The sequence below is a fragment of the Urocitellus parryii genome, chromosome 2 (assembly GCF_045843805.1).
Source record: "Urocitellus parryii isolate mUroPar1 chromosome 2, mUroPar1.hap1, whole genome shotgun sequence".
In the NCBI taxonomy this organism is placed as follows: domain Eukaryota; kingdom Metazoa; phylum Chordata; class Mammalia; order Rodentia; family Sciuridae; genus Urocitellus; species Urocitellus parryii.
In genome coordinates, this window is record NC_135532.1 from 224,674,710 (window position 1) to 224,696,618 (window position 21,909).

The 21,909-nt window shown below is 53.7% G+C and overlaps 1 protein-coding gene across 1 annotated transcript; it reads left to right on the forward strand.

The window, feature by feature from the left end:
- Positions 1-336: 336 nt before the first annotated feature.
- Pwp2 (PWP2 small subunit processome component) lies at positions 337-16,891 on the forward strand. Its single transcript, XM_026410070.2, has 21 exons — positions 337-419; positions 1,154-1,266; positions 2,560-2,654; positions 2,949-3,048; positions 3,479-3,622; positions 5,069-5,204; positions 5,460-5,689; positions 7,744-7,887; positions 8,209-8,279; positions 8,657-8,793; positions 9,051-9,199; positions 9,294-9,441; positions 9,706-9,856; positions 10,624-10,804; positions 12,208-12,355; positions 13,198-13,306; positions 13,628-13,693; positions 14,714-14,932; positions 15,033-15,183; positions 15,334-15,408; positions 16,392-16,891. Exons 1-21 carry the CDS (start codon positions 402-404, stop codon positions 16,576-16,578), a joined length of 2,772 nt encoding a protein of 923 aa, XP_026265855.2. The 5' UTR covers positions 337-401; the 3' UTR covers positions 16,579-16,891.
- Positions 16,892-21,909: the final 5,018 nt, after the last annotated feature.

Sequence of the window (21,909 nt, forward strand, 5' to 3'; positions counted from 1 at the left end):
TGTCAAACCGTTTAAAATGTAATAAAACTCGGAAAACACGCAGTTTGACCAACCGTGCTTCTCTGAACCCGCTTCCGGCCGCGGTGCCTCGCGCTCTCGCCCTCCCGGCTCGGGGGCAGCCCGCGCTGCGGCTCTGTAGGGCGCCGCTGCGTCCAGTCCCCAGGACTGGGCTGCCCACAAAGGGGCTGCCACTTACGCCCGCGGCATCTGCGCTGCCAGGCTCGGCGAGCGCCGGCCTCGGGGCGCCAGGTCAGCGCGTGGCGGAACCCTCCCACGGCCCCCCGGAAGTGCGCGCGGCGGAAGTCGGCCTTGGCTCCGCCCCGGAAGTGCATTGTGTGCACCCACCTTCGCAGGCCGGAACTCGGCGCTCGGACTGGGGCGCGGCACGTGTGGTGGCCGCGATGAAGTTCGCGTACCGGGTGAGCAGGACGGTGGGTGCGGGAACCCCTGGTCGGCCTGAGGAGGGGGCGGCCGCGAGGCGGAGGAAGGCGGGGTCGCACTGTGCTCGTCCCCGGCCCTGCGAGCGCTCCCTGTGTCGCCGCCAGTCGCAGCCGGAGCAGGACCCAGCAGTGCAAACCAGGCGTGGCGGTGTGTCCCCGAGGCGTCGGGCCCCAACCCTGCCCGTCCCCACAGGGTCCGAGGGCCCTGGAACGGCGACAGATGGCCCTCCTGCCCACAGAGGCCGCCGCTCGGTGGCCCCTTGAAGCAGCCCCCCACCACCTTGCTAGTAGCCGCTGGGGGTCGCTGTGTGTGCGCTGAGCCCCTCTAGACGGCGCGCGAGGTCCAGGTCTGCGGGGTTGACAGCATCTCCTGTATGGCGCGTGCTGGCGTGTGACACTGTTGGGGGTGTCTTGCACCCTGGATGCTCCTCGCCCTGGTCCAACGTTGCAGCTTTATTCTCATGAAATGTGAATTCTGTCGCCTCCCCCTGGCAGAGGCCGCCGCCGCTCTTGAGGGCTTACCCTTTTGGGGGAGCCCTGAGGTCCTGAGGATTGGTTTTTCTGCTCCTGCCCAGGAAATGCCCCCGATATGAGCAGGAACCCTGCAGCCTGGCCCTCGGTTTCATCTCTTGTCAAGTACCCTCACTTTGCCCTTCAGGGAGTTGAGACTATTTTTTGTTGTTGTTGTTAAGAAGGCTTTATTTTCCTTTCAGTTCTCAAATTTGCTGGGTACAGTTTATCGGCGTGGAAACTTAAATTTCACATGCGATGGAAATTCAGTTATCAGTCCTGTGGGGAATAGAGTCACAATATTTGACCTTAAGAAGTAAGTATGCTGAAGTGACATTAATAACAGTGGTAACCTGTGTGTGAAGGCAGCTGGCATCTTTCTCGCCTGCCTTTTGGGGCACACCCGTTAGTTAAGTGGCCTGAGACAGATCAAGGATTTAGTAGGGTCAGTAGTGGAACTGCCTGCCCAGTTCCTTGTTCTTTATTCTGGTGTCTTAGCTCAGCCCCTAATGTCTACAAGGCTGACATTGTCTTTAATTGTGTCACTCAGGTCAGTAACATGGGAAAGGACCCTGCCTCTCCTATGGAGGTACAGGCAGGTGGTATATGGCTCAAGGTTAGTACCTCCCCATTGGTGGAGGTGCCTCAGTTCTCTAAGGCTAGATGTTGGTTGGGGGAGCAAAAGCCATCTCGACCCCTGCTCAGAGGCCTCCCGAGTGGCCTTGCCTTCTAGTTGGATGGGCAGTCCCATGGTATCCAGTTCCAGTTTGGCAGCTGGAAACCATTTCTGGTTGCTCAGGTTTACATGTTTCTTCTGAATACATGCATAGTTCCCCTCTATCTGATTACAGGCATTACTCAGTTCCTTCCCAGAAGTGTTGGAAAGTCCTTGGGCCAACCCTCCACAATGGTCTGAGTGGCATCTTTTTCTTTCTGAGGCTGTTCCAAGTGGGTGACCCTGGGCCATGGTTTCTCCATCTGTAAGATGAGATGGCAGTGGTACCTGCTTTGCCTGCAGGCAGTGACTGGTGAAGGACGTCGCTGACCTCTGGGACAGGTCGGGTGCTGTGTTGTTAGGACTGTTTTGTTTAAATAACATCTAGGGGGGGCTCTCCAGAGTTAGGAGAACATGCTCACTAAGAATAAAACAACAGAACTAGAACCCAGCTCTGACACTTAGAGGCATACTCTGTCATTATTGCTAATTTTTTTGTTTGTTTGTTTCTTTGCATTTTCTTGTTTCTATAAAAACATGAGCAGTGTGCCAACATGTGGCTATTGTGGTGGGACCCTTTGATGGTCACTCAGCTTGTTTCCAGTTTCCTGACTTTGAACTGGTACAGAATCTAATTGGATATCAGTCTAGAGGCAAAGTTGATTGTAACCAAAACCTGTTTTTAAGGGTTTTAGTGTGTCTTGCCAAGCTTCTTCCAGGGACAGTGCCATTCCTTCTTCCTCTGTGGGGAGTGTGAGAGATGAACTCTGAGCAGAATCAGTGGCATGGAAACGAGGCCATGTGGGGAGGGTTGGCTTCTGGTCTGAAGCCAGCCCTGTCTCCATTGTCTGATGACACAGACCCACTACACAACATGGTTTTTGTCTCTTTCAGCAACAAGTCTGACACACTACCCCTGGCCACTAGGTACAACATCAAGTGTGTGGGGCTATCCCCAGATGGCCGCCTCGCCATCATTGTTGATGAAGGTAAGAGGATGGGAGGAAGGACTAGGGTGTGAAGGTGGCATAAAGCAAACACCAGGTCCGCTGAGGGTAGGCCAGGGGCTAAGACATCCACTGTACACTCCAGTGGGTCTCTAGGACAAACATGTACCAAGGATGGGTTCTGCATCCTCTCTGGCCTCCCCTGGGGCCAGAATTCTGGTCCCACAGGGGCCATGGTTAGCACAGGACCTTGCTATGGTTTGACCTTGCAGATGAGGCTTGTGTGGTGTCTGGGGATCCCCAAGTAGCTATAGGCTTGTACTTGGCCTCTTGCAGGGGGTGCTGCACTCCTGGTCAGCTTGGTCTGCAGGTCGGTGCTGCACCACTACCACTTCAAGGGCTCTGTGCACAGCGTCTCCTTCTCTCCGGATGGCAGGTAAGGGTGGCTGGATCGCCAGCCCACCTGCCCACTTCCTCCCACTCAGGCTCAAGGCGGTCACCTGGGCACATAGCCCAGAACCTAGCTCTGACACTTAGAGGCATACTCTGTCATTATTTTTAGGTTTTTTTTGTTGTTGTTGTTTCTTTGCATTTTCTTATTTCTATAAAAAATGAGCAGCGTGCGGCAGCAGTGGGCACAGGAACCCCTGATCTGTCTGAGGGAGGGGGCAGCCGTGAGGCAGAGGAAGGTGGGTTCTAGGTCCTCTAGCATTGCTGGTGTCCTGCAAGCAGAAGGCTTGTGTTGCAGGATGCCACTTGGTTCTGTTTCTTCGTGTTCCCTCCCACGGCCAAGCTGTGTCTTGAGGCTCTGCGGCATCAGGGCTGTCATTGGTTCTGAGTGTTGTCTGTGCCCCTATCTCCTATAGAAAGTTTGTCATCACAAAGGGCAACCTCGCTCAGATGTACCATGCCCCTGGGAAGAAGCGAGAATTCAACGCATTCGTCCTAGACAAGACCTACTTTGGACCATATGATGAGACCACATGCATCGACTGGACCGATGACTCCAGGTGGGGCTGAGGTGCCTTTGACTGATCTCTCTAGCAAACAGCTTCCTTCTCACCCCCCAGGGTTGCATTTTGAAATGTCTTCACCTGAGCCTTGTGTGGTGTGGGTGTGGCCCACAGTATTAGGCCCGGGCGGCTAGCTCCTGGTCAGGTCTGCGGTGATGTGACATTTTATTACTAGAAATCAGACAACAGAATCTGGATCTTGGGGAGAAATGAGAATTAAGTTTCAGTCTGAGTCACCGCACACCCTAGGCAGCTGTGCTGCCAGGAGTTGGTGAGTGTCATGATGTGCAGGCTGACTGCCTGAGGCCCTGCCACAGCAAGTCTGTGTCCACGGCTGTTCCTGCTCCAGAGGTGACCAGGGAGTTCCTGGCCTCCTAAAGACAGTGTGCATTCGATTGGGTCGGCAACTGGTAGAGGTGGCATGGCTTTTGTTCACAGGACCACCTTGTTCTGCACCCAGGACAGGCTTGCAGTGTGGGAGAATGCACCAAGCATGCTTGAGTGTCCTGTGGTGCTGGGTTTCTGTTCTCGAGTCTAAAAGACTTGGTCAGGGGTCACTCCAGTTAAACTGGGCTAACTGGGCTGCACAAAATAACCACACAAGAGACACAATACCTTTTTCTTTGGGTTTGCTGTGATGGCTCCTCTGACTTTAAGGGTCCGCAGAAAGAGAGCGAGAGCAGGCGCTGATCCCTTTATTGAGAAGCTATTCAAATGAGGCAAGGGGTCAGGTTTCAGGGGGCTGAGTATCTTCATGATGTCCAGTGTCAGCAGGTTGACTGACACCTGGGTTGGCCACCCCCAAGGGCACAGTAAGAGAAGGGGACACACACAAGGCACTTCCATGGAAGATCTATCCTAAACATGGCAAGGGATTATATTACAAAGGAACAGGTGAGCGTAGCTAGACCCATGGGGCTGTAGCAAGACACACCCATGCACGAGACACGGACCCTCGCACCCAAGAAGGGTGGGGAAAGCTCTTCCACATTTCTATGAGTGAGTGCCTCAGCACCTAGCCAGGGAGTGTGACTCAGTCACGTGTAAGGATGGTTTCCCACACTGTGGGTCAGGCTTGGGCAGGTGTACCTTGTGGCTGTCTTCCTTCCACCGAGGGCCACTAAGTCCTATGCGTACGGCTATTTGTGCCATATATAGAGTGCACTGGAATTGAGTCTTGGCTGCACCTGGAGGGTGTAAGGAGGTGGCCTCCCAGGAAAGGCACATGATGGGTGCAACAGCTCCAGAGAGGAGACAGGGCTGCTTTGGGATGCCTTTCCTGTGCCCACAGGCACCCGAGCCACCTCTCCGTCCCTCACAGGGGATCAGGTGGTCTCTGCACAGCTCATGTTGGAGGGCAGATGAGTCTCCATTGCCATGGACTGCTGTGGTGGTAGTGGCACTTGGTCACAAACGCTGAGGAGCTGTGTGGTCTTGTTCCAGGTGCTTTGTGGTTGGAAGCAAAGACATGTCCACCTGGGTGTTTGGAGCTGAACGCTGGGACAACCTCATCTACTACGCACTGGGGGGACATAAGGATGCCATTGTGGCCTGTTTCTTCGAGTCCAACAGCCTGGATGTATGCCCTGGGCCCCAGATCCCTAGGCCAGCAGTGATGGGGGAATGCCCTGGGGCAGGCTGCAGGTCCTTCCTCCCTGAGCTGCTGCTTGGCTGTCCTAATTGTCGGGAAGACCTTTAGGGTTGCAGTTCTGAGGGGCCTTGAGTGGAACTGTGCCCAGAAGCTAAGCGGGAGAGGGGGTTCTTGGTGTAGAGGCTTGTGGCTGGCCTGGCTCAGGTTGGTTGGCTCAGGCCCAGCCATGTGCTTCCCTTGCAGCTGTACTCACTCAGCCAGGATGGAGCCCTGTGTGTGTGGCAGTGTGACACACCCCCAGAGGGCCTGAGGCTGAAAGCCCCCACAGGCTGGAAGGCAGATCTGCTGCAGCGAGAAGAGGCGGCGGAGGAGGAGGAGGAGGAGGAAGGACAAAGAGAGATCACCATTCGGGGGAAGGCCACACCTGCTGAGGAGGAGAAGAAGGGAAAAGTGAAGTACTCACGTCTGGCCAAGTAGGTCTTGAGGGCAGTGGTAGCCTTGGTGTGGTACTTGTGTGGTGGTGGCGTCTCCTACCCTCAGATGTAAACATGGGTTTCACATGGAGGTCCAGAGGACAGACCTTTGTCTGGATCTGGGTTTGAGACCCCGTGAGTACTGTGGTGTTGAGACTATGCCCAGGACCTAGAGCCCTGGCCTGCCTTAGTGATCTGGGGCAGAGGGGGGGGGTGTGCCTGAGAGTGCTGTGGCTTTGCCAGCCCCTGCACTGCTCAGTGCAGGTGAGCCTTCCCCTGCCTCGGGGTCAAGGGGTCCGGAGTGCGCTCAGCATGATCTGGGCTGAGGTGATGAGGTATGAGACGAAGGCGAGGAGGACGCACTGGTGGACGTTGGCTGGGTGTGCAAGGTGGGTTCTCTGGCTCCTGTCCCCTAGAGCTCTGGGCTACCCCTCTTCCAGGCATACCACACTCTCCTGCTTCATGATTAGCACCCACCCAGTCAGCCATTCAGACTGGGGTGGGTTGGTTAGGTCACTACTCTCACAGTTGTGAACATCCCTGCATCGGCTGGGCTGGGCAGCGCCACGCACTTCATTTTCTCTAGCAGCACCCACCCAGGTGGGTGACCAGGACCTCACAGACTAGGGTTATGGCCTCTCCAAACTAGGTCTGTTGGGTGGCTGAGAAACTGTCCTAGAGTCAGGGTACAGGGCCTAGGTAGGTTGTGGGCACTTGAGGACCATGCATCACCTGTAACCTGCCCTGTTGTGATTTTACTAGCCTAGATGCCTCCATTCAGCAGTTACTTTGGCCTGGACCTGTTATTTGTCTAGTGAGGCTCCCTCCTAGTTGAGAGGCAGGCAGAATGAGAGATGCACAGTGGTAGTGTGGCTGTGTGGGATGGCAGGTGGCCTCATGCTAGGCCATGGGGTGGGGGTGTCCATGTTCAGTTCTGTTCTGGGAGGTTCCCTGGCTTGAAGGGGAGTGGACCTTGGGGAGGGACAAGGGCAGGACCTTGGGGCTGGGACAGCTGGACTAGACTGGCCTTGGAGGGAATTTAGGATGTGACAGGAGGGAGCGTGCTGGGCCGTGGGCAGGCGGAGGTGGAGATGGGGGAGCAGGTCTGGCTGGATTTTGGGTGCCCGTGGGAGTCTCAGAACAGTGCAGCTGGAGTGAGGAGTTGGGTGAGGACTGAAGGAGACCCCAGGAAGGAGGAGCTGCAAGGCACTGTCCAGTGAGGGTCACTCACTGGAGGGACTGCAGTCACAGTGTAGAGTGCGGGGGATGGCCCTTTTGGCATCAGTCACCTTAAGAGGGAAAGGTGAGGACAGCTGTGCTGTGCCTATGTGGAGCCAGGAACGGGTTAGATCACAGAGAGCCAGAGGTGTCATCAGGGTCACCTTGGTTATATGGGCAGAAAGTGATGGGCACCTACCCCCTGCCTCCCTGTAGGTGATGTTCCCTGTGAACACCCTACCCTCTTTGGCAAGGGGCAGGAGGGGAGACCATCTAAGAGGCATTGTTTACTTTTGTGTTGTTGTGACCAAAATACCTGTCAAGGGTCACCTCCAGGAGGAGAAGTGTGTTTTTGGTTCATGATCTCAGAGGTCTTAGTCCATAGATGGCTAACTCCATTGTTGTGGGTCCATGGTGAGGCAGCAGCGTCACGGTGGAAGGGCCCAGCAGAGCAGAGCTGCTCAGCTGCTGGCTAGGTCAGGAAGCAGAGTGGGGCCAAGGCTGCAGGGAAGAACAGGCACCCTTCCAGGGACCCCTCCTCCAGACATACCACCCTCTCCTGCTGCACGATTAGCACCCAGTCAGCCATTCAGACTGGGGCGGGCTGGTTAGGTCACTGCTCTCGCAGTGCAGTAGTGAATATCCCTGCCTTGGCTGGAGCTTTTGAGGGACAGTTCATATCCACACAATCAGAGGTGTCTTGGTCCTGAGCTCAGAACATAGCTGAGTGAGCCGGTGTCCGGGTGCAGCCGGGGTGTGGCCATCTGAGGTGAGCAGGGTGATCTGTCAGCTAGGTCCGTGGTCCTCCTTCTACAGTACTCCACCTATCAATCCAGGTACTTCTTCAATAAAGAAGGAGACTTCAACAGCGTGACAGCTGCAGCATATCACAAGAAGATTCGCCTCTTGGTCACAGGTTTTGCTTCTGGAATCTTCCATCTGCATGAGCTCCCAGAATTCAACCTCATCCACTCACTGAGGTGAATCCTCTGCTCACTGGGCTTTCATGCACCTGCCCCGGGGCTTAGTGATTGCTGGGGGGCCATCAGGGAGCCTGCTATAGTCCCCGGGGTGGCTCCCACCAGCCTGTAGCCTGTGTTGTGGCCCTGGATTTTGGTCTCAGAGGTGGGGTTTTTATTCTTTATCCTTGGTTTTTCTCTTCTGTTCTTCATCTTTGAAACAGAAAAAAATTAAAATACTAGTTCCACAAGTGAGTGCGGTTGAGGATGCTGCAGGGAGAGGGGTGGCCCTGGGTCGACGGGCACTCCTCTGCTCATCTCTTCTTGCCCTTTTCTGCTCAGCATCTCAGATCAGAGGATCACTTCAGTTGCCATCAACAGCTCTGGGGACTGGATTGCCTTTGGCTGCTCAGGTTTGTTTCCATGCCGAGCTGTAGAGATCGAATGTCCTAGAAAAGTCTGCCAGAGGACCATTGAGGCCCCTCGGTGTCGGGGGCTTACGTGGCCAGGAGAGTGATTTCCAGGGTGATTGCTCCTCTCCAGTCTGGGGCCTGGGGTTTCTTGTCTGACTTGTGGTCCTGCCCACAGCTCCTTGAATGGCCTCTTGGCCTCAGTCTCTCGGTCTGCAGTCGTGGCTAGTGGCCTGCACTCCAGCCACCTGCCAGGCAGGGGCTGCTCTCTGCCCTGGTCCTCGGGTCTGTGCTGTGTGCAGTGCCTATGAACAGGGCAGTCCAGCCCCAGCTGACCTGGGGTCAGGATCAGTCAGGGACTTGTGGTCCTGTACCCACAGGCCTTGGCCAGCTGCTGGTATGGGAATGGCAGAGCGAGTCCTATGTGCTGAAGCAGCAAGGCCACTTCAACAGCATGGTATCTCTGGCCTACTCCCCGGACGGGCAGTATATCGTCACTGGTGGGGACGACGGCAAGGTGGGCATTGGCCAGCACTGGAAGCAGGCAGCTGGGTGGGCCTTCATCCATGCAGAGCTGTGGGTGGCTCCTGCTGGCTTCTGAAGATGGGGGACATGTACAGGAATTTGAATGGCGAGGGCTGGGGTATCCCTGTGTCCCCATTTCTGCCCCAGCTGGGTCTGAGGTGGCCAGGTGCTTGCTTCTCTGCCTCAGGCTTCGCTCACCTGGAGGCAGGTGGCTGGCTGTGCTCACACTGTCCCTTGGTCCCGCTGCAGGTCAAGGTATGGAACACCCTCAGTGGCTTTTGCTTCATCACTTTCACGGAACACTCCAGTGGGGTCACTGGTGTGGCATTTACTGCCACCGGCTTTGTCATCGTGACCTCTTCCCTGGACGGCACCGTGCGCGCCTTCGACCTCCACAGGTGATGGCCTCTGCCGTGGGTGTGGCTGCCCACGTACAGGCGAGGGTGTCTGACACTGGCCTGTAATGCCAGCCTGGGGCTCTTTTCCCCACAGGTACCGGAACTTCCGCACCTTCACATCTCCGCGCCCCACCCAGTTCTCCTGTGTGGCCGTCGACTCAAGTGGGGAGATCATCTCTGCCGGGGCCCAGGACTCCTTTGAGATCTTTGTGTGGTCCATGCAGACGGGCAGGCTCCTTGACGTAAGTGCCTGTGTGTGCAGTGCCTATGATCAGGGCAGTCCAGCCCCAGCTGACCTGGGGTCAGGATCAGTCAGGGACCATGCCCTGATGGGGAAGGGGCCACCCTGGTCTGGCCCCCAGAACACTGGCATGCTGGCTGGGGACGTGGGGCCTTCTCCTGCAGGCCTGGCAGAGGGCAGGGGTGGAGCTGGCCTCCCTCTCAGGTGTGGTGTGGAGCTCTTGGAGCACTGTGTCAGCCCTTCTCACGCCTCTGTGCCTCTGTAGGTTTTGTCTGGCCACGAGGGGCCCATCAGTGGTCTGTGTTTTAATCCAATGAAGTCCATCCTGGCCAGTGCTTCCTGGGACAAGACGGTGCGCCTGTGGGACATGTTTGACAGCTGGAGAACCAAGGAGACGCTGACCCTCACGTCGGATGGTGAGCTGCAGCTGGGGTTGGCAGACAGTGACCAGGGGCCAAAGTGTGTCTTGCTCTGGTCTAGCTCTGGTCTCATCTCATCCCTTTGTCTGCCTGGCTCTTGGTTGTGTGTGTGACATGAGCCTAGCAGGTGAGAAGAATAGCCCAGACCCCGCAGTGCAGGGCAGCCCGGAGGCTGACGGTGCTTATCCAACACTGGGAGGCAGTGCTTCTAGCATCACGACCCTGGGGCTGGGAGGTTCAGCGGGGCTCCCAGTCTGCTGCGCACAGGGCTCCCAGGAGCAGCTGCTCCCCCTGCTTTCTAGAGTTGCCGCTGTGCTTGACCAGTCAGTGGCTGGTGCACTGCTGATGCGCCTGGGATTGAGCCCGCTGTGGGGGTGCCTGACTACCCCTCATTTTTCCTGAATCAGGCCTTAGGCCCTGCTTCACCCTCCACCCCTAGTCCAGGCTCAGCAACTGCAGCCCTCGCTACATGTCCTCTCTGCACTTGGCCTGTCCATTTACCCCTGAGTGGTCTTTCTGTGACTCAGCTGCCAGCCTCACCTCTGGACAGTCCAACCTGATCCAGGGTCCTGGGGGTCTCCCTGTCCCCTCCAGCTTGTTCCCAGCTAGGGTGTGCAGTTCCCTTGCCTGTTGGCGTTGGCACCTCCCTTGGGGGGGAGCTTCCTGTGCACTAGAGGGGCTGTGGGTCTTCTGGGGTGTGGAGCATGGCCTGTCTGCCAAGCTGGGTGTCTATTTCTCAGAGCCTGAGGCTTGTTTCTCTTTAGCTCTAGCTGTGACTTTTCGGCCTGATGGTGCAGAGCTAGCTGTGGCCACGCTAAACTCACAGATCACCTTCTGGGACCCTGAGAACGCAATACAGACGGGTTCCATCGAAGGCAGACATGACCTCAAGACAGGCAGGAAGGAGCTGGACAAGATTACGGCCAAGCACTTGGCCAAGGGCAAGTGAGTGCCAGCAGGGCACAGGCCAGAGCTGCTTCACACGTTCCTGTTGGCTTGTCAGCCTGTAGGGACTGGTGGTTTCTGAGGCCTTCCCCCAACCAGGACCCTGGGACCAAGTTCCTACAGCCACTTTTTTGTGGGTGGGGGGGGGTACCAAGGATTGAACTCAGAGACAACCACTGAGCCACACTCCCAGCCCTATATTGTATTTTATTTAGAGACAGGGTCTCACAGAGTTGCTTAGCATGTCACTGTTGCTGAGGCTGGCTTTGAACTCGTGATCCTCCTGACTCAGCCTCCCAAGCCGCTGGGATTACAGGCCTGCACCACCACACCCAGCCCTACAGCCACTTTCTTTCTGGTGTAATTCTTAGTTCTTGAGAGTGCCACTGCAGGAGAAAGGGGTTGGGGAGGCCGTCTTGATTTGCTGAATGTGAATGTGCACAGCCCAAAGTCTGAACCAACTCCAAACTTCCCTCTCTCCAATGATGTCATCAGCCTGGTGTTTAAAACAAAAAGGCCCAAAGCTGCCCTGCACAAGAGCAGACCCAGCCTCTGTACACCAGCTGCCTTCCAGGTGCTTGGCAGGCATCCGCCGGGCCTGGTTCTGTGTTGGTGGGGAACCACCAGGCTGTTTCTGCAGTGGCTGCCCTGTTTTACATTCCCACCAGTTACGCACCAGGTCCCTTTTCCCTGTGTTTTCACCAACGTCCTTTCCTTAGATAGAGCCAGTCTTCTCGGGTGCATCGGTGTCCAGAGCCGGTATTCCTCTGCCCAGCAGAGGTGGTGCACTTGCTGGCTCTGCCCTCCATGGAGGAGGGGTAGGACCTTGGTGCGTACTCACGGGTGTCTACTGAGCTGTGGTGGTTCTTCCTGTTGGGCATGAAGCCTCTGCGGGTGGGGATTTGCAGATACCTTCTCTTCTGAGTTGTTTTACTTTCTGTGGTGGTGTCACAAATTTGGGTGGCATCCAGTTTTTTTTTTTTTTTCTGCTGTCCCTTGTTCTTTTGGTGTCGTATCTCAAAAACCCTTGCTGTCCCAAGGCCATTGTTCCCTGTTTTTGGCACCCAGGGCATAGCTGTTGCTTTTTGCAGACCTACCAAGGGGCTGTGGGAGAGCTGGAGGTGGGCGGGTGACTATATGTGCCAATATGGACCTGGTTTTAGCCATGTGGTCCTGTTCTGCCTCCTGGCAGATGTATCTGGTTCTCTCCTGACAGAGTGGGTGCACACACTGTTGGAGGCCCTGGGTGTGAGAGTCTTATGTAAGGTCAGGCAGGGAGCCTCAGAGGCGTTGGAGAGGAAAGAGGGCTCCCCTCTGGGGACGCTGGTGTGGGGTTCTGACTTCTTCAGAGCTGCACGTCAAGAGGCCTGCTGTGAGTCTGAGTGCCTTTATTCTCTGCCCAGGGCCTTCACCACTCTGTGCTACTCTGCAGACGGCCAGAGTATCCTGGCGGGGGGCATGTCCAGGTTTGTGTGCCTTTACCACGTCCGGGAGCAGATCCTGGTGAAGCGGTTTGAGCTCTCCTGCAACCTCTCTCTGGACGCCATGGAGGTGAGCAGTTGTGTGGGCCCTGACATAGGTGCTTCTGACAACCTGGGCCCCAGCCAAGCTGTGAGGTCAGCACCAACATACAGCTGTGACTGGCTGAGCGGTTCCTGAGCCACATGCCTGCAGTACCTGCCAGGGCCTGACACTTTCCCCACTTTTAGAGTTTGACCCCACCTGAGCGGGTGGCCAGGGCTGGAGTGCCCAGTGCACTGGCTTGGGCCATACACTAAGCCCTATAAGGGAAGGAGTGGGGGTGGAAGGTGCTGGTGGACTGCCTGCACCTGGGCCATCCGTCTGGTTGCAGTGTGGGAGGGCTCTTCCTCCACTGCCCACAGGTGCCTGCCCTCTGCACACCTCAGACTGTGGTCCAAGTCGCTCCTCGTGCCCTGGTCTCTCAGGAGTGCAGGGTGTGGACTGAGGAGAACCGAGGCCTCTGGGCAGAGTTGAGGGCCTTCTGTGGTACCAGAAGCCACCCTCCTGCTCCTGAGAAAGTGTCCACATTTCCCTCGGGGAGCAGCTGCCCTCATGTGCAAGCAGATGTCCGCTGTGGGCGAGGGCCTGTCCCTGTAATGGTGGCAGTGGTGTCCAGTGTGCAAGGGTGAGTGGGACTCCTACACTCGGCTCCAGTGGCCTCCACCTGCGCCTTGTGCAGCCAGCCCTGAAGGAAGACTGGGGACCAGGAACAGCGCCCCTTGGCCTTGGCCTGTGTTCTCAGGGCCCACTTGTGGTCTGGTCTCCATTCCACTCATGGCTAGAGGCTCGTCCACTGTGGGCGGTTTGTCTGCTTGGCACACAAGCAAGAGAGGGAGATGAGGAGAAGGTGTTCATGGCTCTTGCTGTTCTAGGAATTTCTGAATCGAAGAAAGATGACGGAGTTTGGCAACCTGGCGCTCATTGACCAAGATGCCGGGGAAGAGGACGGGGTTGCTATTCCGTTGCCAGGTGTGAAGAAAGGTGAGCAGAGTCCCCTTCTGTGTCTTGCCTGTCACCTGGTCTTCTTTGTGGCAGTGTTTCTGCTCTCTTGGTTGGGGCTGCAGTTTACGGAGTCAGCGGTTACTGCATCTTGGTGTCTTGCTGGTTGGGGGGGGGGGTGTGCTGGTGCCATCATCCCTGCCGGGCACAAAAGACTGTCCTGTGAGTTACTGCACGCAGCTATGCCACTGTGTCCTGTGGGGGTACAGGGTGGATCAGGGGTTCCTGTGCATCTTCTGATTACTGGGGAGCAATCTGAATGTACTTGCTCCCCAGTAACTGCAGTTGTTCTTTTCTTCCCAGGTGACATGAGTTCTCGCCACTTTAAACCTGAAATCAGAGTGACTTCACTGTGCTTCTCTCCCACTGGTGAGCCCTGAGTGAAGGGTTGTTGGTCCCAATGTGTCATGACCTGTGTTCCCAGGGACAAGGTCAGTCAGAGCTGCCCTCAGGCTCTGCACTGCACTCTGTCCCTTACAAGTGGGAATGTGGTGATGAACCCTGCTGCCATATGGTCTCCTTGTCCCTGAGAAGGGACAGCTATTGAGAGCTCCTGCCCCAGGCACATTCAGCTTTGATATGTGGTGGCTCAGGGCCATCCTGGGAGGTGGCCTCCTCAGACCTATTAAGCACACTCAGGCGTGCAGGAGGGTCCATCTGGGCCTTTCAGGAACACGTGGTCCCCTTGGGCAGAGCAAGGTGAGGATCATCAGCCAGCGCTTTCCAAAATGGATGAAGCAAAAAAGCCAGGTGCAGAACCACTCATGAGCCTTGCATCCTGTGAACCAGAGGACCCCAGGGCCACTTCTGCCCAGCCACCTAGGGTTTTTTTTTTTTTTTTTTGGTAATGGGATTGAACTCAGGGTGCTTAATCTGAGCCACATTTCTAGTATGGTTTTATATTTTATTTAGAGACAGGGTCTCACTGAATTGCTAAGTGCCTTGCTAAGTTTCTGAGGCTGGCTTTGAAATCAACGATCCTCCTGCTTCAGTCTCCACAGTCGCTGGCATGACCAGCATGCACCACCACCCGGCCAGCACCCTAGTTTTGTAGCTCAGGTTTTCCTGAGACAAATCACTTGTGATCGTGTCCCAGGCACTGTGCAGCTACAGCAGGGACCATTTGGCTTCTCTCGTACTGAAAAGTTTACAGGCTCCTGGTACAAGCAGAGGGAACAGGCACGTGTGTCCTTGCTCACGTGTGCAGGCAGTAGGCCTGGCGTTCCGTCCACCAGGGTGACCCAGGCAGTTCCTTCCCCAGGGGCAGGGTGGCAAAAAGAAGATGTCCCAGTGCCCTCCTGCACTTCGGTGTTTGGACCGTGAGCATGTATTTAACATCTTGCCTTTCTTTTAAAGATTGAGAAATCTCTTTCACTCTTCATCCCCCAGGGCGCTGCTGGGCAGCCACCAGCACAGAAGGGCTCCTCATCTTCTCCCTGGATGCCCAGATGCTCTTCGACCCATATGAGCTGGACACCAGCATCACCCCTGGGCGGGTACGGGAGGCCCTGCACCAGCAGGAGTTCACTCGGGCCATCCTTATGGCCTTCCGGCTCAATGAGAAGAAGCTGGTACAAGAAGTCCTGGAGGCTGTGCCGCGGGAAGACAGTGAGTAGGGGCCTGGTCAGGTGGAAGCTCAGGGGTCCGAGGTGTTGCTCTCTTTGCTACTTTGGTTCGTCACAGAATAAGCATAGCTTTTCTTTTGCAGTTGAAGTTGTGAGTGCTTCTCTTCCTGAGCTGTATGTAGAAAAGGCACTTGAGTTTTTAGCTTCCTCATTTGAAGTGTCTCGTCACCTTGAATTCTACCTCATATGGACACAGAAGTTGCTCATGTCCCATGGACAGAAGCTGAAGCCCAGGTATGTTGGGCTTCCCTGCTGTTGGTGTGACCTTTCACATGGCCAGCTGATCCTGGTGGTGATGGGGAGCTTTGTGTTCAGGAGCAGCATGCACTGGGCCTGGTGTTGCCCCCCAGTAACCACTGCACTCTGAGGGTGTCTCCTTTCCAGTGCAGGGCGGCTGCTGCCTGCCGTCCAGTTCCTTCAGAAGAGCCTCCAGCGGCACCTGGATGATCTGGCAAAGCTGTACGTGCGGGGCTGGCGGTAGGGTGGGGTTCGAGCTCTTGTCGTGGGTTCTGTGCCTGGGACTGCTCCCTGCACCACCTGACCTGGGCACAGAAGGTTCCAGGGTTGGAGAGTGTGCCACCCATGCTGGGTTTGAAGCACAGCTTTGGTGCAGCTGGTGCTAAAGGAGCTGAGCCAGAGAAGGGGTGTGCCTGAGGTGCAGCTTGAACCTCCAACCTCAGGGCATTTGTCACAGTCCTAGGACAGGGTTGTCTGTTCTGGATTTCCATGTCTCCTGCATGAGCAGTAGGAGCTGGCTGGTAACAGGGTGCCTGGTGTTGATGATGAGAGTGTATCTAAGGGGCTTGGACAGTACCTGGACACTGAAGGTACTCTGCAAGGCCACCCCTTCTGCTTAGACAACCTGACTGCATCTCCCAGCTTGCCCTGACAGGATGTCTGCTTCTCTTTGGTGCCCATCTGGGCTGGTGACAGGTCTGTTCCCTGCCCTGTCTGGGTCCCTGGGCCAACGCTCGAGTCTGGTCCCAGTGGTGTTCTATCCTTGAGCTGTCCCCCGTCTTTATAATGGGGCTCAGTCTAGAACAAGTCCTTCCTCCAAATGCCTCTGCTTCCTTGGCATCAAGGCTTCCCTGCAGGAAGGCTGGGGCTTTAGGGTGCCATTCCTCATCTGGTAGCTTATTGCTGATTTGCTACTGTGCTCCAGCTTATGGGTCTGGGGGAGGACCCTGCTAGCCAGCCCGTTGCCCCGGTGATTCTTCACTGAGTCGGTTTGCTATCTTCCTGGGAGCTGTTGGTGTCAGGAATGTGTGATGTGACCAATTGACTTTCTAAATGACCAGTGCGAGGGCCTGGCAGGGAGGCCATTCGTTTGGGCAGAACCCAGATCTGGGCAGGGAGGGCAGAGGATCCTGTGGAGCAGGTGGGCCGGGGTGCTGGTGGAGTGGACCTGATGCCTGTACTGACGTGATGCCCTGTACCCACAGCTGTGACTGGAACCGCTACAACCTGCGGTATGCTCTGGCCATCTCCAAGCAGCAGGGTGTGAAACGTCCCCTGGACCTGCCGGGAGTTGAGGATGATGGGGAAGCATCCGATGAGGACAGTCTGAACCTGCTGGGAGGGGCCAGAGATGAGCCCACTGCCACTGCGGCTCCTGACTGTCTTGGTTGAGACCTTCCAGAGGGATGGAACCTCCTGTCACCTGGGCCCAGGACATGGGAGTGCATCCAAAGTGCTGGGATGTTGTCACGGAGTCTCCCTTTTCCGTGGAGAAGCACACAGCCCATCAGGACAGCGAGCCAACCTGCTAGCACCCAAGCAGGCACTTGGGTGCCATGGGCCAGGATCCCTCAGTGAGGACTTTCTAACATTGCCTTCACGAAATGTAAATAGGTTCATGTTTGTGGACTCACATAAACTTAATGGGAGTTATTTATATTTTTAATACAAAGTTCTAAAGATAAACTTGGGATTAGAAACATGAGATTCTGGAAATGTGTTAATATACTGTTAGTGGGTGTGAGAAGCTGGACGGCATGCCTGGGATGAGGCAGGGAAGGCAGGGCAAGTGGCCGCCTGCCTGGGCCTGTGATCTGGTGATCTGTCTGCACAGGTCAGGGCAGGGAGCCCCTCAGAACGCTGGCATTGGAGGGTGTACATGGGGGAGCTCGCTCAGAGCTACTGTGCCAGCCTGCACGGCCACACAGTGCCACCTCCGACTAGCGCAGGACACAAAACAAAATACAGACACAACTTACCTTTACACAAGCTTCAGGACGGCTTCCCTGGCTCTCAGCCTCAGGTTCCCAAAAAGGGAGAGCAAGAGAAAGTCACGAGAGGCTGGCGAAAGAGCAAGCGAACACGTTCGGAAGTCAGCTTTTCTTGGGGAGACACTGTTCTTAGAAGGTTCCATCCGTAAAAGGGCAGAAAGGGGTAGGATTTCAAGGGAACAGGTGAGTGTAACTCAACGCCAGGGGCACTCCTACAAAGAAGACAGTCTTGCTGTCCGAGCTGGGTCAATGCCCAAGCCACAGCAAATGTGGTCAGAGACTGGTGCATCAGGCCTGGAAGGCATGGTCATTCAAAGCTGCAGCTCCCCACATATTTCCCCTTCTTTCTTTGAAAAAGCAGGTGATGAGTCACTATCTCGAGTCCCTGGATTCTTGTCCTGAAGGCATGACATCCTATGATTACAACACAAGAGAGAATTAGTAGCAAGGAGAACAGTACAAGGATGTACCATGCAGAGTGTTTAAGAATGTTTCCAGGGTTAAAGCCACTTAACTCTCGAGGTATTTGATCAGTTAAAGAAGTAGGATCCGAAAAATCAATCTTACTCTTTTGTATATCTTGGTATATAGTAATGTAACTCCAAAAGATCCAAGCTGCTCTTATTACTCTGCAAAATACCTAACAAATGGTTTCTAGCCTTCTCCCAATCCCATTGTGGAGCACTGTATTTGGCAGCACTAATACACACACAGTCAGCATTATGTTTGAGCCTTTCCTTGAATTTCAAAGCTGAAAGCTCATTACCAATATTTATGACAGTAGCCTCGAAGGCATTTAGCTTAGTCACAATCCTTTTATCAATATTTGTTTGTTTATGAAGAGTTTTGTAAGTGTTCTTAGTCAAATTATTAAGAAAATCTGTATGTTGAATATTTTGAGATTGGCCACCGAATCTGTGACCATGGAAGCAATAAATGAAACTAAGGCAACTACTCCCAATACTCCAAGTCCAAGAGCACATTAGGTCTCGCTAGCTGGGCTTGTGCCTGTTGTAAGACTTGGAAACCAGCCGCAGCATACCCTGGCTCTGAAGTATCAGCTGGCAATGAGAGCAAAGAGGGCTGATGACATCATATCTGCGCTCCTTTCCCTCTACTATATCTGGTGATACAGTGAGTTAAATTACAGTTATTACATGCTACAAGATATCTATTCTTTAACTTTCACATTTCCAGTAATTAAAGGAGATTGGACACAGGCCATAACAGTAACCCTCCTTACAATTTTTGCCTACAAAGTCTGGTAAAGATTTGTCAGTAAAATGTAAAAATTCTGAGGCAGCAATTAAGCACCAGACATCTTTCTGAATACCACCTTTTCTGCAGGTCAAGATGTTACTAAAATTTCCCAGGGGTCATGGCAGCACCCTTGCATAAATGCTTTTTGTCAAATCTAGGAGGTCAGTCTATTTCTAGACACCTTATGCTGTACTGGGAAAGTATTTCTACAATCCATCCACTTAGGAAAGATGCCAATTTGTATTGCAGAACAGTTAGGACAGTGAGGTATTCATGGACATTCTGCTGAAATGATTGGCTTGTTATGAGAAAGTTCCATTTTAATAACTGATCTGATTTAATGCTTTGAGTCTCTGGGGATAGTACGGTTAGCTGGTCTAGGTCCCCCAACTGCTATCTTTTCCTCAAAGGATACTTTTGGAAAGCCAGCATGTTTATCATGGGACCAACACCTAGGAAATTGAGCACTATAGCCAGACAAGTAAATCCAGTCATGTGGGTGACAGTAATATGGGTGTCTGTAAATCCTCCCATTGTGTATGAGTCATTAGTAAATACTGGGATGGATTCTCCAGTCCACACCACTGGGTGTATAAGAGGTGGATCTGGAAAATATGCCCAACAGGTTTCTCCCTGATTCCCCTTTACCTCACAGCTCGGTAGAGCTAGTATTGTGGCGAGCATCATTGAGACTTTGTTTTTCCTTGCTGCAGAGTCATTTGCTCAGCCTGCAGCATCAGATTCTTTAGCTGCTTCCATGAGGGTAGCTTCACTATTGGGTCTCTGGGCCATCTTCTTTCCCCTCTTCTTTTGAATTCCTCTTACTGGGGGGAGACAGGTCTGGTGGCTCTGGATCGATCCTCAGTTGTTTCAATCTTTAAATCTTGGTTCTAGGTCCTCCATGTCTGATGGCACCTTCAGGTACCCAGATAGAAAGAAAAGCACCTTCTGGGAAAATACAAACATGAGCTCTGCCCCACATAGTCACTGGATCTGGTCCTCTCCATTGGCCAGTCTGCAAATCTTCCACCCTTCCTTAAAGGCCTATTGCTGTGGAAGACGTGTTGCTCAGCTGCAGTGCGACCTTCTGAGCCACAGTTTGGAAAGTTTAAAACAAACAGAGCATGATTGAGGTTATTTGGGGGGTTCTAGTCCCATCTCCCCCTTTCTGTTTTTGTGATTATAGCTTAATAGATAAATGAGCTTATTCGACAATAGCTAATCTGATCGTAAACTGGCAGATCATAATTTAGCTGCCTTTTCAACTTGGCAAAATCTCCAGTTCCAGTTAACATCTCTAGAGGGGCTTCAAAGCCTTGCCTGCAGTTTCTCTCAGCCTGTTCAGTGCAATAATTGGTCCAGTTGGACTGCCACAGTAAATAATCACCCCCCCCTCAAAAAAAAAAAAAGGCATGCTTTAGCCAGTGTAATCCAGTCATGCAGGGGCAGAGGCTCACTACATAAAGACTGGAGCAGGCTTTGAACAAATGCTGAATTTAGACTGTAAGTACAGCAAGAATTTTTGAGTTCTTTAGAGTTTTAAAAGGAACCACAGCATGCACATGGACACATTGGTTTTGCTTGTTAACCTGCTCAAAAACTGGGAAAAGCTGAAAACCTGCAACATCCTCCCCGCCTCCAGTGCTGTCCTAAGGCCACACTGGCGTGGCAAAAGTGTGGCTACAGCCAGTACAGAATAGTTATTGAACCTCGTTCTCCTGGAGGAGAGTGGCCAGATCAGAATGGTGGACGCAGGGCCCATCAAACATAACCTACCAAAGCCCTCCTCCAGCTCAGTCTCACTCTCTGATTGGGAGTCTTCAGACTGTGGCTCGCTTCATCAGTATCTTCCTGTCCATTTTCCTTCCCTCCATCCTGGATCAGCCTCATGGAAACCCAATCAGGGCTGGTTTCCTCTCTAGCACATGCCCCTACCCATGAGTTCTGGCCGCTGGTGAGTCACTGTCTGAACATTTGGTCTCACCCCAAGGCCCTCTGTCTGCTGTTTGTGAGCTGCAGACTGGGCGAGAATTTACTCTGCCCTCAGTTCTGCTACAGATAGAGAAAACCGCCTGAGAGCAGTTGTGGGCTGTTTTCTTGCTCCAGTCTTCTAATTGCTTTTTGCAGCCCTTTCAACAAATCTTCCGAAAACCATTGGTCTTTGTCTCGGTTATCAAAAAGACACATTTCTAGAGCAGTCAAGACTTTTTGGATATTTTCTATTGTGCCCCTGGATAGCTTGGCAGAGAGGCAGCCTTCAGGCAATTTTCTACCTGGCCTTTCCCAAGTACGCAAATCTGGTGAATCTTCTTCACAAAACCACGGGCATATGTCACTGTTTTTAGGAATTGAGCCAGCTGGGCCCTTTTGACCTGTTTCCCTCTCTGGTTAATTAAAGTGTCCAGGATCATCAGATAAATCTTTCTGAAGATGTGCAATTGCCAATAATAATTTTTAAACGTCCCTGGCTCTCAATTTGTCTGCTTTTTTCACAACCCCAAAACACCACAATTCTCTGAATTTCTTTCTTTTTTTTTAATATTTATTTTTTAGTTTTCGGCGGACACAACATCTTTGTATGTGGTGCCAAGGGTCGAACCCGGGCCGCATGCATGCCAGGAGAGCACGCTACCGCTTGAGCCACATCCCCAGCCCAATTCTCTGAATTTCTAAAGCATGCTCACCCAAGTCTACTTCCAAATTCACCCCCCCAATGTCCCTGTTCGGGCGCCACCTGCCACTCCCCACCAGCATGGACAGCTGAACTAAGGTCACTTGTGTGAATTTGTAGGGACACAGACACAACTTACCTTTACACAAGCTTCAGGACACTTTCCCTGGCTCTTGACCTCAGTCTCCCAAAAAGGGAGAAGAAGAGAAAGTCATGAGAGGCTGGAGAGAGAGAGAGAGAGAGATAGATATTGAAAGTCAGCTTAATTCTTGCGGGGGACACTGTTCTTAGAAGGTTCTATCCATAAATGGGCAGAAGGGGCAGGGCTACAAGGGAACAGGTGAGTGTAACTCAACCCCAGGGGTATACCCACAAAGAAGACAGCCTTGCTATCCGAGCTGGGTCAACACCCAAGCCACAAAGAGTGCAGTGATTGGTCAGCCTGGTGCATCAGTATTGGAAGGCATGGTCATTCAGAGTGGCTCCCCACAACACAGAAGGGGACACCATTCCCCCATGCAGTGCTTCACCCTTGTAGCATATGTATGATGTCTACCAGGACCAAACAGCCTCTTTGCCAGCAGTGAGACCCAGGTCAGTGGATGGTGCACCCAAGCCACCTCTTCTAGTTGCTGGAGCTGATAACATGCCCACCTGCCTCCAGCTGGTGCCACACCACAGGTTGGGGAAGATGGCTCATGTGACACCCAGTGTGCTAGGAGCTGCTACCACCAGACCATCATTAGACTCACAGGGTGTTCTAACCCAAGTGCTTCAGCCACCTGCACTTACACAGAAGCT